The sequence below is a fragment of the Fringilla coelebs genome (genome assembly GCF_963513975.1).
Source record: "Fringilla coelebs genome assembly, chromosome: 1".
Classification (NCBI taxonomy): Eukaryota; Metazoa; Chordata; class Aves; order Passeriformes; family Fringillidae; genus Fringilla; species Fringilla coelebs.
Genome location: NC_140028.1, coordinates 27,361,459 through 27,381,250, shown reverse-complemented (window position 1 = coordinate 27,381,250; position 19,792 = coordinate 27,361,459). Strand labels below are relative to the sequence as shown.

At 35.1% G+C, this 19,792-nt stretch overlaps 1 protein-coding gene across 1 annotated transcript in view; it reads right to left on the bottom strand.

Moving 5' to 3' along the window:
• The window catches only part of MMP16 (matrix metallopeptidase 16), a gene marked incomplete at both ends in the record, with an annotated part of 163,000 nt that overhangs the window by 14,193 nt on the left and 129,015 nt on the right, over window positions 1-19,792 (bottom strand). The window contains one exon of the mRNA XM_084213146.1: window positions 3,041-3,179. Within this exon, the coding sequence (XP_084069272.1) occupies window positions 3,041-3,179 (139 nt within the window). The remainder of the gene's footprint in view (window positions 1-3,040; window positions 3,180-19,792) is intronic.

The window sequence follows — 19,792 nt, the reverse complement described above, 5'->3', positions numbered from 1 at the left end:
TGTCCAGAGCCTAGAAAGAGATCACAGGTCAGCAGGAGAGCACCTGAAACAGCACAAAGGAATTCCAGCCACTCCAGCCAGTAAGTTGGTTTCATTGGGGGCTCCAAATTAAATGCCTCTATGGAAACACACATATTATCCAGAATAACAACAGGAATTGGGAACGTGCTTGGAAATTTGTGCACACCTGCAGGGCTGTGATCCTACTGGCATCACAGAGACATGGTGGGATGGCTTCTATGAATGGAATGTCAGAATGGAAGGCTACTGACTCTTTACGAAGGATGGGCAGGAAAGAGGGCATGGGGTGCTGCTGTCTCTGTCAGTGACCTGCTGGCATGCATGGAGCTCTGCTGGGATGGATTAGGAACCTGCCACAGAATCAGCTAGGTTGTAAAAGACTTTGGAGATCATCCTATGACCTAACACTACCTTATCAACTAAACCATGGCCACATCCAGTCTTTCATTAAACACCTCCAGGGACAGTGACTATACCACCTCCCTGGGCAGCCCATTCCAGTGCCCATCCACTCCCTATTTGTGAGAATTTATTTTCCCCTAATGTCTAGCCTGTATATTTGTAGTATACTATGGGTCAGCACTAAAGAGAGGGCAGGACCAGGTGACACTATAGTGTGGGTCAGAGGAGGGCATAGTGACATTAAACCAGTACAAGTTTTCTGCTGGCACTTAATCCATCTTTTCTGTTTTATTCTCTGAATAACAGATGTAGACATTGGCTTAGGTATGTGCTTTGTTAACACATCTGTATGCTAGCCTTCAGATTTAAAGTTCCTTCTAGAACTTACTTGTTTGGACCAATTTTAGACTGGTAAAGCATGCTACCTGGGTAAGGCATTCTACTTGCTTATCATCTTAGCAAAAATCAGCTTGTCTATTTCTAGCACCTTTGGGAGGAAGACGTGTAATCTTTTCCCAGGAAATTTTGTGACAGAATAGAAGAAACGAGACAATGATTGTTTACCTACAGTCTATTTACATAGGTTTCTGTAATCATGTTCCACAAGGCGGTTGAGATCCTTGGAACAGGAATTTTCAAGGACACCCACAAAGAAGATAGCTGAAATTTTTGATTCTGTAGCAGTGGAAAAACATGAATTACGCTGATAGAAAACACCAACAGTTAGATATTAAGAGTCATGAAGCCATGGCAGAGAAGCAAAAATATTTTTTTAAATTGTGCAAGGAAATACAAAGACTTTTGACCTTGGCAAATAAGGGGATGATACAAATGTCAGTGGAAAAATAATGGAAGGAACTTTGAAAATAAGTCATATGGAAAAAAAACCTACAGCAGAATATTCAAATATCAGATGACGTCAGCTAGAAGGCACAAAACTAACTGGTCTGAAATCAGATAGCAAAAGGTGGGGACGATGTGAAAGGAAAACACAATTCTGACTTCTAAAAGCACTATCCTGCTGTTCCTGCTTGCTTTAATTAATCTTGATTTAATTTCCCAGAGAAAAAATAGAGAAGTTCCCTCCTCCTTCTGTTAATTATCTGCAACCTAAAAACTACAGGATCAACCTGTTCCTCTTAAACCTAACAGGAGCCAGTCAGCAGTGGGTGAAGAGTTAAATAATGATGAAACATATTTCAAGGTCATTGGGAAGGAAAAGAAGCAGCTATAACAACAAGCTTGATCATTTCTGTCTGGAGTTCAGATAATGGATCCCAGCATTATCAAGGCAGAAGTCTGGAATGCCCAGGGTAGCTACTTTGCCTTTTGTAGAAGTGGTGCAAAGGAATACCTACAGAATAATCTTCTTATCCTTCCATGTCTTACAGACCTAAAAATCAAGAAGTGGGATGGAGATTTGGAGACACCTTGATCACGATTCCTGACCATATAAACTTTCCAGAGTTTATTACTTGGAGTTTATTTTATAGCAACAGAAGTAAAAGCATTTGCTGTATCAAAATAGAAACTGCACTACATTTAATATCATTTTCCCTATGATTTACACAAAAAATACAATTTCACTTTTAGCAAAACATAAACTACATTGTACTATTATGAAGTGTTTCTGCATGTCATTAAATATTTTTCATTTAATATTCCCAAGATCCTGTTTCCATAGTGAATGAAATGTTCTAACTCCCTGTTAATGACTCAGCTTGTAAAAATGATTTTTTTTAATATAGCAACTTCAGAAAATCTACCTTTTTTGCAATGAGTTAAAAAAATTAATCATTCACGACACAAAGTAGATGAATAATTTTCACATATCTGTTATCTATTCAGTTTCTTCTTCTCTCAAATGATTATTTTATAAAACATACTTTACATAATTTGAAGATTTTGTCACTAAGATGCATTTGTTAAACAAATAAGATCACTTTATCATTAAATCTAAATAAGGTACATGTTCAAGAACTTTAATTTTGAAGAACAGCTGATGTCTGGAGTGAAATTTGAAAAGAATTGTTAGCAACAATTTGATCTAAATCACCTATTTTCTGGAATTTATGCTCCTTTAAAAACACTAAATACACATTAATGAAAAATATTATTTTTCCCCACATGAAACTCCTAACATCACAAGTCTTAGATGAAACAAATATAACACAGTACAGTGAGATATATATAGCAGAGGTGCCATTAAATATATAAGAAATTCATTTGTAAATAGGAAGAGCAAAGAGAACTACACAAAAATTAATATTGGAAATGTGTTCATTGTGTCTTCCTAAAACACATTTTAATAAATTATTTCATGGTAGATCATTTCTATTTCTTATATTTATACTTTCAAATTTTTATTGACTATGTAAGAGCAAATGACCTGATACTGTGATATCATAATTTAATGTAATTAATTATGTAATTATGTAATTATGATTATGTAATAATAAATTAAAAATCTAATTGCCAAACAAGAAAATCTTAGCTTATATACATTAGCTACCAATTTGCAATAAGATTTACAAATCTTTAGTAAAAATAAACAAGATGTGTTTCAAGAAATCATCACATTCAAAAGTGTTACATAAAATCTTTTGTTCTCTCTTACCTTTAAAGAAGACAAAATTCCCCTCGCTGTTTTCATAAACTGCATCAATGCTGGGAGGCAGTCCCCTCCAGAAGTAGGTGATCTGCATGGGGTATCCATCCATCACCCTGTTGTTCCTGACTCGCCAAAACCACTGATCCTGGAAACCAAGAGTACACTTCTTACTATATTTGTACATTTTCAGCTGCTGTCTTGAAAATACTGAACAGCCTATCATGGCATTTTTAGAGCAGACCTTTTGCTGAGTGGATAAGCACACTGTGTTTGCATTTGTCTCACATTACAAATGTTTCAGAACTGGTTTTTGCTGAGGTGGGGATAAGCTACACACACGAACCAGGTGTTGGGAGCAGACAGCCCTCAGCAGAACATACAGCGCGTTATATGAGGTGATGTAACTCTCTCAAATTCATTCTTATAAGGGGCCCAATTTAAAATTTGTGGTCTGACTGTAGGTGCTTTTAGGCTGAACCATATGCTTATGTGAATGGCCAGAATAATGGAACTACATACAGACTTTGAAGACCAATTAATTTTGCAGGTCATTTTTTTGCAGTGGCTGCTAACAGTGAAAGGCTGATAGATATATATGTAACTTTACTACATCAGTCCAGTAGGAGCTGTGCTTTGATGACAATTTTACTGCAGTGAAGTTTAACAGTCTTTCCAAGTGACATTAAATAGAATGGTTAATATTACAGCCATATATATATATTTATATATAATCAATGCTAAATCCAGCTAATCCAATACATGGCGCATTAAATGGGTATCAATAAAGATATTATCACTGTGCTGCTTCAGAACTGTTTCATTTAAAGATGAAGGATAGGGTAAGTATTTAACTTCTTACACACATTAGAATATTTCCCAGCATTATTATTATGTAAAACAACCCCCTTTAACAGTAAAGGAAGTGATGTTCTTCCAGAATCTGTCTCAGTTTACATGGCAGTTCTTCCTCTGAGTAATGAACTCAGATTTCACAGTGCATCAAAACCTGTAAAATCATAAAGTCAACAAATATCTTCTAGAGAATGGGTTATGTTTCAGACTTAGTGATTTTTGAAATATGCCTGCATTATTTTATTTTGATAGCAAGACCAATAAAATTATATTTGCAGATTTAGTATTGAGTTGTATGTCACACTGTATTTCATACTTCATATTGCTGACTTGGAGCATAATAGAATATTCTTATCTATTATTTGCTCAAATTCCTTAGCAAACCAATAATTTTTCCAGCTATACTATTAAAATCTTAACAATAATACAATTATGGCAAAACTGGAATGTTTGTTTCATTCACCATATCCTCATGAATTTGTTTTTAAATCTCTTTTTATGTATACATAGATGTATATGGGTCATTGCCTTTAATGTTGAAATATTCCATTCTGAAGCATAATTGTGAATGCAGTGTTCTCTCTTTTGCTGATGGAATCTCAAAGACTTCTTATTTTCCTCATCTATTTTCAGCATATGTACCTGTCCTTGCAATAACCATGGACAACGGGGTATAACTTATAAGTAAGGATCCTACAGGTTTCCACAAAACTAACATTTTGAAAATTTATAATTTTAGCATTTTTATGGTCTTACTTAAACAGACAGAGGCTGGCATGTGATTTGTCAGTAGATATCTTTTCAGAGAATCAGCAAATGGAAATACCTGAGGTCAGAACTGAATGTTTGGACCATTTATAAGATTGGGGAGGATAGGTGTTGGCAGACGCTTATAGAATACTTTGTTTATGTAAATTTAATTTCCCTGGGTGACTTTCCTATGAACATGCTGGACTCAATGGTTTTCGACTGATAGAATTCAAACTCTGGACCTCAAGAAATGCAGCATGTAGCTGTAGGGCATGCCAAGGACCTATCTGAAGTATCAGATGAGATAGGCTCTGCTTATGGAAAGAATGCCTCATTTCAGCACATACATGTAAATGTAATTAGTTTATCTAAAACAAAGTTATATTTACCAGCAGTTTTATTATCTGCATTTTGATAAACATGTACATTTACTGAAAGTATTTTTTAACACGAGTTTAGCTATTATTGAAATTCAAAAGAGGCATTGTCCAAGACAAAGCATATTCGCTCTAATAAGGGTCTTTCACACTTTAAGCAAATAGCTTGAAACAGTTTCTCTGGCAAAACACTTCTCAGTGTATTTGTTTATGTTGAATAAACACAGTTTTGTCTCTTTTGAGAAATGGTGTTTATTGAGAATCCCTTTACCCTTCTCACTATGTTGGTTAAATATACTTTTTATTATTTTGTTTCCCCAAAACACATTAACTACAGCAAACAGGTTGAACATAACTTGTCAGATGCACTCCAGTGCAACGCCTGACAAATGCAAACATTGATTGCATAGATTTTAGTGTCTTTCCTTGCAGGCTAGCAAAAGCCTCTTTGTTGGCATCTGTAGATACCCAATTGCATCAAAAATATGGATCACTTCTGTGCAGCTGAGATCTGGCATAATAATGGATCATTAAATATTATGACTATAGACATACCAAATAAATTAAGCTTGGGCAATTATTCCCAGTTCAGAAAACAAAGCTGAAACAAACAAAAATCAACACTTAATTAAGATAGAGCAATATATCTAAAATCCAGAAAATGGTCATTGAGTGAGAAGAGACTGTAAGATGCTTCAGAAACACTATAATGGCTAAAGATTAACAGTCAAATGCAGAAGCAGTTGCAGTCACTCAAATTGAATGTTTTGACATTTTCTTTAGAAGATAGGATATTTCTGAGAAAAAAAGATAATAAAGCTTTTTAGAGAAAACAAAATAAATAAAGGTCATGCATAAATCATTCTGCACTGTCAGTAAATGTTTCATGTATTTTTTTCCTGTGCTTTTAAAGGGACTAAAATATAGTATATCATGAAGGATCATAGCATATAGCTCCCTCATAAAAACACTTCTTTATTAGCTCAGAGAATTTTAAATGGAAGAGAGTGTTAGAGTAAAAAAAATATGGTTCTTAATGCATAATTTTCATACTTAGTTGGTAGATACAGTCTCCTCCCAATCTTAGAACATACCTTTTTAGTGATGATTGTGTTAAATTGTTCTTTATGTTTCATTCTATGAATGTTTAAATATTTACTCCGGTGTATAATTAATTACCATTTTAGTATTTATTACCAACTTAAATGTATTTCAGATTCCTTAAAGGACACAACTGATGTGTATGAGAATTTAAAAAAAATCTCCAGGTATTTTGGTTTATCCATAATATACAAACTAGTAGAGCCTTTTGTGCAAAATTAATGGACCTACCTTGTCTAGAGCACCTCATTTTCTCTTATGTTGCTGGACCAACAACCATTGCCAATGTTAAAACATTAATTTGCTGCAAAATGTCTAGAGCTCTGACCTTTATTTTCTACCTAATGAACTCTATCTACAATCCCGTAATCATGACACGTGACACTCTCAGTCAAGGTTGAATGATACCCAGTAAAAAAAGAAAGACTGCCCATTGTGACAGACATTCTAAAAAACCTACAACAAGCTATAAAGAAGGAAAAAAAAAAAGCAGAAATCTTTGAACTGGTATCTTTTTTAACGACTTGGAACTGAAGACAGGTAAAGATTTAAGGCAGACAGAGAGGTGCAAATCAAGGCCAAAATGCAACTGTAAATTACATTATTTTGATTATGATTATAAAAATGTGTGTGAACCCCCAGTAATATTTGAAATATCCTTGCACTCTACAGCAAAAATCTCCGTGAATTTCTACCTGACTTGATGTCTAAGTGTATATATATGGTGCTCTTAAGAGTATTCCCCTAATAGGATAGAGTGAGATGCAAAATTTAATACCTACAGCTGATAGGGAGAGAAGTTTTACTTTTTCTAGATTTCAGAGGAGAAGCTTTACTTTTTCTAGATTCCACAGGATAACTGTTTGGTCTATTTAATTTGAAAAAAGAAAAAAGCCAAATAAGCATAATACTTCTGCCCTAAATAAATGCCAATCAAATAAAATACTAAATTTCAACCAACACTGTAGCTTGATGTAATTGGCAAAATACATCAACGTATCACACTGGGTCTTGTGTTCTCCCACAAGCATACTCTGCTCATGTGCAAAAGCAAGACAGTCTCAAAGGAAGATTAAACATAACCAGGAGCTAAGCAAAACAGCAGCAACAGACTGACACACTCAGACAAATGAGAATCCTTCTACTTTTTTTCATCTAAGTATTGCAGAAAAAAAAAGGAAAAAAAGAAAATAGGCCAGTGGCAAATACTATACTAAGATACGCTACGACTTTAAATTCATGTCTTAGAGAAAAGGAAGAGTTCTGGTTATATACAGAGAAGTTGAACAAAGGACAAAGCCTGCAGAAACTACCCTTCAAGACTGTGATCAAGGAGACAATAAAGTTCACCCTCCTATACATCTTTATGGGATATTAAGAATTTGAATTTGGGAAATGCAAAGTGTAGTTATTGTATCTAAAACAAAATAAATTTGGAATGTCCTTTTAAAAGTCTTGATCTAACCTCAAAAGGCACTTTTCCACATCGACTTCATCAGGTGGTGAATTTCATTAGGGAATCTCAGTGATGGTGATAACAGCCCTGTGGCATGTGGAATTAAAGCCTTTGTGCCTACTCATTTGGGGAATTCCACTATTTCTTTAGTAACATCCATTTTCAGCAATCTGAATTTGGAATCTATAGCATTTAAGCCAAAGGAAATTACTGCACAAATTAGGGGAGGAAAAAAAAAATTGAGCAACTTTCTGGGAAATAATTTTAATGGAGCAGAAAATACAAGATACAGTTCAGGGGATTTAAGGGCAGAAAATTTATCAGCACAATTCACCTATGAGAAAGAGTCTGAATTTATTTTTCTTTTCTGTTTTGCTTTTTTTTCTCAATATAGAATTTGCAATGTAACTTAAAAACTAGGCTTACTTTAGTTCCTATTTAATCCCATAGAAGAAAACAATTGGCTCTATTGAGACCAGAATCAGACATTAAATAGATGCTACCAATCTATCTCATTTTAGGAAACAATTAACTAAATGGACTATTTATACACACACAGCTCAGCTCATTATGAAGCTGGTTCACATTAAGAACAAACAAAATTTAAAATTGCAAAGAACTTTTATCTGTTCATTAACAGATGGATGTACAATGCATCATTTATTTGAACTTATAGAAACATTTCATCTTTGCTAATGTGTTTGGGATAACAGCATGGTTGCCCAGTTAGAACGGGGTGTAAAGGTTGTCTGAGAGCCACAGTGAGAAGTCAGAGCATTAAACACCACTCAGAAAAATCTCAGCACTTCCTATGCTGAGATCCTGAACCTCCTGCTGATATCCTTGCTGGAAATGAGACCAAATCATTGGATTCAAGACAAAGATATGCAAAGACATCACCAAATATGTGTTCTGTTTCTTCCCTACTTTCTCAAGTAAGGAATTTATTTCTTTGATGCCAGTTATTAAGAACAATTATAAAAATACCAGCTATTTACTGTCACTACCTAATCAGACACTGGAGAACTCCTGTAGACAAATTAAAACTGTTTTTTGTTATGAACTTAATTCTTTTCCTTACCAAAATGTAACAGCTAACTAACACCATGAACAAAACTATTAACTACTGTGACTCGGCATAGGAGCAAGTGAAAAACTGGCAAACGTTTTCCATTGTGGAATATGGAAAGTGCTAAACTGAGCTTGGTTTAAAGTATCTTTAAAGTCTTCAGCTAATCTGAGGTTCACTGGTGTAAACACATTTTCAAGAAAAAATATTACGTAATGATTTTATGTAGGAAATCTTTGCTAAGGAGTATGCTAAGCATTTTTTCCTAGTATCTCTTTTTATCTCCTCCTCTGTATTACTGACACAATAAAGTATTGTCAAGTAATTTATTTGGGGTCCAAAATGGCCTTATGTTAAAACCTATCTTCTTGGTATCTTATTCTGAGTCTTAACTATTGGCCTGAATAGTCTCTTTCACTCATTTGAGATATGTCAAAACTGCTTTTCATTGTTCATGCTGAAATCTGTAGCTATGCTTAAAAAAAAAAAAAAAGAAAGAAAAAATAGAAAGAAAAAAAATTTTAAAAAGCTAAAGCAGCCCAGAAATTAGAATTCAAAGGTCAGGGAAAATATGAAAATAATCCATTAATTTTTCTGAAAGAACTCAAAGGGTTACAGCATTTCATATGCACTCTGATTCTCTTCACGGGAGAAACCTCTAGTTCTCCTCCCTTATTTGTAAACAGCTGTACAGATCTCCTTCATGGGCCACATATACAACAAAATTGCAATGTGCAGTCTTGGTTATCTGAAATCTGGTTTATGCACTGCCAGAACAACAGGATGTAGCAAGAGGAACCGTGACCAAAGCTGGAGCAAAAATATCTCCTTTACCCTCAACATCAAATTCGGAAGTATGGTCGATTAGCCAAAACACTGGCAGACCCTCTGAAACCTATCCTTAATTTTTGTAGTGATTTCAATAAGCTGCAGTCAAGTGTTTGCCACTTCCTGCACAGTGATAGATCCAGGATGCAGAGTTACTTCTCCCTCATTTTGTCTTTTAATTTCTTCCTTTATCTCTAATTTTCCTTGTTTTACTCTTACTCTAATGTGTACTCTGGTCATTTTTTCAGGTTGCTAGTGCCCAAGCTCTGGCAGAGGGAGCAGCAGGGCTGACCTGTGCTGGAATACTGCAGGGAATACCTGAGCTCCTCAGCCAATCTCCTGCTTCTGTGGTAATACATTTAAGAAAGGGCAAAAGCATTGCTCCCCATTCAGAGGTCTTTTTCGTTTTCAAAACCATTTCATTATCAGTAATCTGAGAAAATTTTCATTTTATTCCCAATATATAAATACTGAACATTTGACAACAAGCTGCACAAGAATTCTGGGGTTCTTCACAATTTGAAGACCATGCATTCCTTTTTAAACTAGATTCTGCAAATCACTCCTTCGCACTATATTTTTCTTATTTGAAAGACAATATTCATTGCTTGGCTACTTAAAGCAGAGTTATTTTGTCTAACATCCTAAACATAAAAAAAAAGATAAAACTAATAATTTTCTTAGAACTGCAGAATCATAGGACTATTAAGGTTGGAAAAGATCTCTAAGATCATCTAAGACCAGCCTTTGACTGAATACCACCCTGCCTACCAAAACCTGCCATTAATGTATTTGTGAAGCTTATTTTGGTTGTTGTATGTTGTATTTTTCCTAATTATCATGTGTATTACAAGGAAAATAATTTAAAAATACATATTATAGTGAACTTACATTACCTCTTTCTAAACAATATATAATATACATATAGATACACACACACACACACACACACATATATATATATATATAAAATATTCAGCCAAGAACCACATGCAATTTGGTCATTTGCTGTGCAGAAATTATTTTGGACACCTACTTGGTTGACTATTAGTGTATCCAAACACTTTGTACAATTCCTTGAATATTGAATGTATAAGACATACAAAGAAAAGCATTTCTTAAAAATAGACCCTAGGCTTAAAAAAATGCTCAAAGGCCAATATTTTTTATTTTTTGATAAACAGTCTTGGTATAATCCAGAGTGAACTGACTGAGAAAGTGTCTCTTTCAATGAAGGTAGTGACTGTAGCCTACTTGCAGAGGCATACACAGTCATGGCTGTAGTTCTTGTTCGGAAAATATCTTGATTGGAATCCTCGCCCTTTCCTGTCACTGTTCATCTCAGTGCAGAAAATAACTGCAGTACTAACTTACTTTTATCTATGTTACAAAGGGCATATGATTGCTGTTGCCCAGTCCAATTTCTAGTGCAGATGAAAACTGTTTATTAAAAAAAATATATTCTCTACATTTCCAATTAACAAATTTGTATTACTGCATATAGAAAAAAATTAATTTAAAAATAAACATCTCTTAAAACTGTTCTTAGTATTTGGTGTTTGGAAGTAAATAATTTAAAAATACTTTGATGCAAGTTTGTTTAATATTTAATTTTTTAATACTGTATCCTCATTTTTTACAGCTGTTTTAATTAGTAAATTATTCTTTGATTATAGCATTTATTTTAATTCTCTCAGTCTTATTCAAATATTTTAAATAATTTCTTCACTATGAAATTGAATGTGAACTTTTAATCAATTTTTTGATGTATATCCATCTGTCCTCTCTATTTTTCCTCTGCAGATAGTACCAATGGCATCTTAGCATTTCTTTCCTTTGTATACATTAACCTTTCAAAAATATCCTGAAGTAATCAAAAGCTGTAAGAATTTATAAAACATTTTCAGCTCAAGGAAAATCTGTTCTGCAGAATCCATACAAAACATGCTATGGAGATTTTGGCTGACACCAGTGGCTGGGTAACACTGGATCTCACATTGTACATGAAACTCAGCAAATTTAGAGACTTCTAACACCATGGGTTGATTTGGGCCTTCTATGGGGGGTTACCATGTACTATATCTCCATCATGTATTTTCAAAGAGAACTTGCCTCTTCCTGGAAAATCTTCCACATAACAATTTGCCCACTGTCTCTCTTCAGATTAAAAGTATGACAGTAATAGACCTTGTACTATGATGCAGCTGGAGATGATATTGCTTTTTGTGATCTGTCCCACAACATATATATAAATGGTGACAACTCTGGTAATTAATGTTTTATCTTTACCAACAGAACAAGCTATTTTTTTTTTAAATAACAACAACAACAGACCAAAAAACCCCAAACAATATCCATTTGGATGGGTTTCTGTATTCCTAACTGAACTGAGCATTTTAATTCATTCTGATTTTGCCCAAATAACTAAACTGACTGAGACACTCTAAAATGTTCCCATTGCCACATGGTTATGATCCAATATGAAGAAACAAATAGACAGATGTAAAAGAAGCAAAATAAAGACCTGTAACAACATCAAATCTAGGCTTGCAGCCAGGAATCTCTAGAATGCTCAAATTCCCCCCAATGCTCTGTAGGTATCAGCACAAGCCCATGAAGTACTGCACAAAACCCTTCATCCACACAATGATCATTAGGCCTGTACAGAGCAGTTAAGTGTTTATTTCCTCAGTAGTGATTGAGCTTTGAGACTACAGAACCATCTGTAAATTTTCTTGAACCCAGTTCTGTTGCACTTCCCCACAGGGAGTTAACATAAAAACAATTAGTTCTATGAATTCATGGAGCAGTGGTGTGTTCTGCACCATGGAAAGATAAGAAAATTGGGCATTTTTTATTACTAAAAAGAAAAAACAAACATTTTTCTTGGTTAGAATCTGTAAATATTCTAACAAAGATGAGTCAAATGTAAAACAAAAATCACAATTTCATCTATGTCATATGATACAAACAAGGGATCTTTGATACATCATCGTTAAAATCAGGCAAGTCTACAGAAGGGAATAAACAAAGAAAAGGCGTGAAAATGTAGTTGCACTATGATATGAGGTGAAGATATGTGCTTTGTAGTAGCTATCCTTTTCTCTTTATAAATAATTCTAGAAAACACCAATCTGGAATTAAGATTGGCTTCTCAGAGGCCTGCATTTATACAGGTTATATCAACACATGATCGGGGTTCTTTGAAATATCATGGGACATGTGATGAACATCATTTGAATGAGTCAAATCTCCTTGTGCATTGACCAACACCTACTTATTGGTATTCCTCTTCCAATAACACATTCTACTTTTGATGCACTCTTTGGGGAAACTAGATAACCCATTATTTTCTATGACACTTTGATAGTTTAAATCTGACAAACATATGAGCCTCTAACCTATTTGAAAGCTCAGTAACACTAATTGTACAACTCTCTCCATCACCCAAATAATTTTTGATATTGTATGTCATACTCTTCACTTTTCTTCTATCCTTTTGCAACCTCTTTTACCATTTCATTGAAAAAAGATCAATAACTGTGGACTACCTTTTTCTCTTTAATGAAACTGTCAAAAATATTTCAAAACGTGAAATTTTCTAGGAATAGAGAGAATATGAGCATAACAGCATTTTCAAGATTCTTTTCCTAGCTGCACAGTATTTCCTATCACAAAACTATATTGCCTTACCAACAATAGCACAGAAACAGAAATTTCCTTCCTGGAGAAGACCAAGTGTACCACCTAGGATCCTACAGAAAATGTAAGGATTTTTTCAAGAGTTGTTCCTAGTTTATTTTTGCTATCCATCCTGGTCCATGAAAAGAAAATAAAGAATAGTGGAGTTTGTGTGCATATATTTCTTCTGTAACTTCACATATAAACCTGGGAAAATGGTTCAGGACAGACTTCTCTTTCTCCAAACAACACTGACCAACCCCTGCAATGAAATCAGAATAATTTGGGGTTTTTTTTTTCTACTTGTCCACCCTTATAACTCCATCACTTACAATATGATGTTTCACTATCCGCCAGAGGTGAGCAGATTATTTTAAAAACTATAACAAATATGTCTGAGTCATCAGGCTCTCTGTAATGACTCAAGAACTGTCTGATAAACAAAAAGGTCACATTAGAGCAAATCCAACTATCTTTCCTAATTTTTACCCACAAAATAGATGGGGTATTAAATCAGCAGGGAATGGAGGCCCTGACAAGCAAAAGTTACAGATAACACAAGAGAGAGTATGACCTTTTTCACCAAAAATTTCCAGAGGCAGACAGCAAAAACATTGACAAAATTCAAATGGAGAATTATGAATAAGCCAAAACCATAAATACTTATTTCTAGTTGCATTAATCCAGATAGATATTCTTGGCAAAGCATGAAGACAAGAAAACTCCAAATAGAATAGTGAAGGATTCACCTGGTAAAAAAATAATGAGCACCTACATAAATAAGATTGTGACTTGTGATCTATGGCATGCATATCTATGAGATCACTTAGCATAGTTTTCAGTTAAAGGAAGCTTCTAAGTCTGTTTTCATGTGGAAATAAAATAGAAGACATCATTCACTCTTGTTGGCCAAAAGCTTTTGAAGATGAGGCAGTGACAAACTATTTCTACCAGGATTATCCAAAATCAACCAAGAAGTCTATCATTGATACTGTAGGACCACAGAAATTAGTACTCCAAACATTTTTTTCTAGATGTAATGAAAAATTTAATTTCCTTTAAGCAGTGACCTTTTTACTAGAAAGAATTGTTATTATTATTTATCACTATATCACCTGTATTTTCATATTTCTGTCACACCTATAAATTCATATTCATATGCAGACATGTTTATTTCCATATGCAAATGAATGTCCCAGCCCATGGCAGGGAAGTTTGAATAGATGATCTTTGAAGGTTCCTCCCAACCCAAACCATTCTGATTCTATAACTAGTAATAGGAAAACGTTTACAAGGAAGTAAGGGGAAAAAAATAAAACATTTAATGAATAAATGAGACGTGCCGTAAAAATACAACACATGGAATCAGCTGTGTTGCTAACACTTATATTGACATTTATTATATCTCTGGAGATCTAAAATAATCATGTCCCTCCCCTGAATCTTCACAATTAATGAAACCAAATTTCATGTTTTTGCACATATATGCAATTCAATGTGATCCTACGTGCAGATGCAGTATGTGTTCATGCTACCACTTATCCTGTATCTCAGCATTCTCCACATTGCACATTGCAGTGGTTTCTCTGAGGAAACCAGAAGAATTTGGAGTGTACTGATGATCATGTCAGAACCACAGGTGGAAGCAAGGGGGAAGTAATTAAAATATTTCCTCCTGATTGCAGTAGTTTATGACAGTTCATACATAAACAAGATACTGGGTCAGGTTCTCAAGATGATATCTCACTCTTTAATACACTGTTTGAAGGGGAAATGGAAGAGGACCTACACTACTAATTTCAGTGTCATACTACCTCTGTATACATATGCATGCCTATAACAAGTAGATGCTGAAGGTGCAGAGTGGGATAATTCCCTCCCTTGCTCGGCTGGTGATGCTGTGCCTGGTGCATCCCAGGACAGGGTTGTCCCTCCTGGCTGTCAGGGCACTGCTGACTCAGATTCAGCTTTCCATCAACCAGGACCCCCAAGACTCTTTCCATGCCAGTCTCTCCAATATCTTGTTCCCAAATCTGTCTGTACATCCTGGTTTGCCCTGTCCCAGGTGCAGAATCCATCCCTTTCCCTTGCTGAACTTCATATGGTTAGTTTTTGCCCGACCCTCTAATTTGTTGACATATCTGCAGGGCTTCTCAGTCCTCAATGGAGTAATCAGCTCCTCCCAATACAGTGTCATTGGCAAACTTAGCATCCCTTCAAGCTCTGTATCCAAATTGTTTGTGAAGGTGTATAAGAGAACTGGCCTTAAGATGTAGTGATGTGAACCTCCCCAGTGACTGGCCACCAGCCTGATGTAACCCCATTTACTACAGTCTCTTTTTATTGTCCCCCACATTTCTGGGCAGCTTCAGCCCCAAGGATTCTTGCTAGCACTTAGCTTGTCAAGTTTTGGCATGCCATCCCACTATTTATCACTGTCAATTGCTTATCACTGGTTTTGTACCTTTTGCCCTTCCAATCTAGTTTAAAGCTCTGTCAATGAGACCTGGTAAACCCTGTGCTAAGGTCCTTTCTCCCCTTTGAGAAATGTGCTCCATGTCCTGTAGGTGAGTGCATGAGGGTTATTTTGCATTCAAGTCGTTATAAGAGGCTAATACATCCTTTTTTTTTGTTCTCATTTTAATGCCTGTGTCCTTTGATATTGTGCTGACAACAAAAAATAAAAGAAATCCGGGTACCAAATCCAACTCCAAAAGGTATGGTGCAAAGCTAAGTAAATGTTCTCCCTGGTGGATGTGGTAGGATTAGAAAAATGACTGTAGAAGATCCCACACTAATCAGTGGGTGAACAGTGATCATTTCTAGAGTTTCTCAGCTTTGAGGCTGACACCAATGGCCAATGAGCAAAACAGGCCATTGAGAGCGAAACAGCCAGAAAACCACAGCCAACAATAACATCTGTCATGACAAAACAAATATGAAAATTATAGATATTCAATTGTCTTTGCTCACTGCCTCCATCACTCAGATACAGGGATTAGATGTTGTAGAAAGTGAAGGAATTTTTAACAGTGAATATGTAATGTCACAAACCACATTTGATTACAGATAAGCTGGGAATGCACAATTTCAAGCAGCAAATGACTGTGGCTATTGTAAAGGGCTGGCCAGACATCACTCCAACACAAAATCAAAGGCTGCATCATGATAAGACTGAGGAAAAATGCTGGTGCAGTCCTACAGAGAATGGGAAAGGATTGAACTCTGCCCTTATTAAGTATACCCTTTGACCTAATACAGCCTATTCTCCTTGGTAAAGATATTTTCATTAGACAGATATGTCAAATCATGAATTAAAATGGTCTGTGTATAATTTTGATTTATTGACTAGAAATGTAGCATAATCAAATTTGATTTTGAATAGAAAAACAGTTTTTGATTTCATACACTTAGTATTACAAGCTTATCTGTTGTTTCTTTTGCGATTTTCCCTAATATGTATTACTCATAATAGATAGGCCCTCATTATACCAAAGGTAATTAAAACCAAGTGAAATCATCAGTGTGTTATAGTCACTGGAGTTTTTTACCATTTCTTTCAAGTGGGCCAAGTTTTTGATCAATAGGCCAGGAAAGCAACACTTGAAAATATTCAAGCTATAGCTTATAAAAAAGAAAGAAATGCAGCATTTAAGTAAATATGTGTTATAAATTTTTGATATTTTTCAATAGATTGTCAAGAGTGTGAATAGTGTTTCACTAAGTTGTTGAAAAAATAAACATACATGTGTCTTACCTTGCTTAAGATCTTAACTGTGTAGTAGTGCAGTATTTTGCATAGGAAATGGCTAATTCAGAGGAACAAATGAGACTAGTTTGTCTGCATTTAAAACCCTGACAAAATTTTACATTGTGGACCTTCAACCCCTTGAAAAGGACAAAAAAAAAGAATTAAAGGAATTATAAATATACAAATACTAGTAGAATAGAAAGCTTTGGATGTTAACAAAGATTAAGAAAGTATAAGCAGATACCACTGCTTTAAAAATCTTAAATTACAAGCCATTCAAATTGTTTTCTAAAACATTTACCTAAATTAGTTGAAAGGCCACAATTTTAAACAACAAGAAATTTTAATTAAGCCTTGTGCTTGAAGTGTTTCTGCAATTACTCCCTTTGGTTCCATTAGGATGTAGCCTCAGTTAAAATGTATTGTTAATATTACAAGATAACACTTGCTGGTGGCACAAAATTAAAGACATGCCTCCATGTAATTTTAGATTATTCCTTGCTGTGAGTTTATGCAATTATTTTTTGTCAATAATGTTTTTTTTCTATTCTCTTGCCAATGAAATATTTTTAATCAGTACACCCAACCACTAAGTCTCTGAAAAAAAGGCAACTTCTACAAAAATAAATACCTTTTATGCTAGAATTCAGTTAAAACATTTCGTTATTCATGTTTACTGTATTAAAATAACAAGTAAAACATAATAGGGTCACAGGATTCTCTGACTTTAGGAAACAAATATTGTAACTGTGAGCAGGAAAATCACCATGATTACATCTTTCCACTTTATTTGACATCATTTGTTCTTTCTCAAGTGTGAATGTCCATTAAGTGCATTTATTTTCCCCACTGAGATTCTCTGTCCATTGTTGAGTTATGCACAAGAAATTAATTTACCAGATTAGTCTTTTCCCGTGCATTTGCTTATCTGTATGTTTAATGTATTTCTCTTTATTAAAGAGTTTTATGCAGAACCATATTGTTCAGTATACCTTACATTTGGTGGTATGTAAAACTTGTGATTGAAAACACAATTTTTAATGATCAAGTCGATTTTAGAACAAACTCTTGTCATAAGGGCAGGAAAAAAGGAACTGTTATTTTCAATAACTAATAAAAATAGCATTTCTAAATGCACAAGTAATACCATAGAAGCACACTATTGTTTGTTGGAGGATTATTTTTTTGGAGCGAGAAAAAGTAGCAATTCTATTTTTTATTCAACTTACAACTACTTTCCTAAGAATACATAAAAGTTTGACCCCCCTCTATCCTTTTCCAGAAAGCAATCTCAGAGAGCTTTAGATTCCCCCAGTTCCACTCTATTTTAAAAAATGCTAAAGAATGCTAAAAGTCTAAAGAATGACTAATTCTCTGAATTATGGCCAATGGTTTGCAAATATTTTCTATTACATTTCCACTATTTATTAGATTAAAATTAAGTCAGAAATCAGAATTTTTCATCTAACTGCCCACAGTTTTTAAACACTGTACCAAAGCCTGCAACCCCTTTGTATAATAATTCACACAATTCACTCCAGTATTCCTTTTAAACTCAGACTGCCCAACTCCGTGAAAACCCTTGAAGAGTCTGAAGTGTTTCTTGGTATCTGTGAGGACTCTCTGGGTTAGCGAGTGCACCTTGTGGATATTAATGGCTCATCATGAGATGGTGAGAATTTCAAAGAGACAGGACCAAGTCAGCCTCTGAATAAAGTACTTCAGCTCAGAGCATGACCCCAGGAAGGAGGATGATTTATTCTGAAAGCTGACCCAGGGGAAGGAGACAGCACAGGGTCTGTCTCAGACAGACAGAAAGGGTGGACATTCCTTCCCCTGCACTTCTCTTAGAGTTTGTGAGCAGGTGCCACACACCCCAATCTCCTCTGCCTGGTCTGTTTTTCTCAGCTGGAATGAAGAAGCCTCCTGACCAAATCTCCCTAGCTATTTCCTCTGACAGTCATATTCCAAAGGAGATGGAGCAAATGCTACTGGGAAATGAGTGGGTGAAACAGTCAAATTTCAGCACACTCACAGAATCACAGAATGGCTGAGGTTGGAAAGGACCTCTAGGGCTTTTAGGGGAGTATGTAGAAATACTTGAAACTTCCTTCGGAGTTAAGTTTCAAGTATTTCTACATACTCCCCTAAAATAAGTGACAGAAACATTTTGGCAGGCTATGACTTTTTAGTACTCATATTTCTGTTGCTACAAAAAGTCGCAGAAGGGACAATTATTTTTCCTCATGTTTAAATTGAAATTAAACAAATCATCTGTCTTGTTTTTCTTTCAGGGAAAATAAAATTCAGAATGTTAGCTTTCAAGTTCAAGGCAATGCTTCAGCATAGCTGTTACATCTACCTCATCTTCCTCAACTGTATTGCAATGTTAACTTGTAGTATGGAGGTAGTCAAGCAAGAGGTACAATTGTGTCATGCAAAAAGTTGTATGAGAAGAATTAATAATATATTTTGCATGTGAGGGTTTATTTGGGTCGAGATGGTGTGAGCAATTACATGTTAACAAGATGGTAATGCCCACCACTAGATGAAGCACTGGTGTGGTGCACTCTCATGGGGCCCACAGTCAAAGACAGCAGTGTCTAAGACGTAGCTACTCTTCTGAAAAACCTGAACCACATGGATTGTGCAACTGTTTGGCCTCAGAGGACAAACTGTATCTAATTAAAAGCAAAGCACATATGATGGACATGAGAGGAACTCAGTACCATCTGCTCTACTACTGATTAAATCCTTTTACACCACACTGTTTGCCAATGAAAACATAGCCTTTTGGAAAAAAAACAGTACTCCTCTCCTGACAAATCTAAAGCCCTGTGGAAGATACTGAGTCATACATCCTGGTAAGGTTATACTTCTTAATGGGCTACTA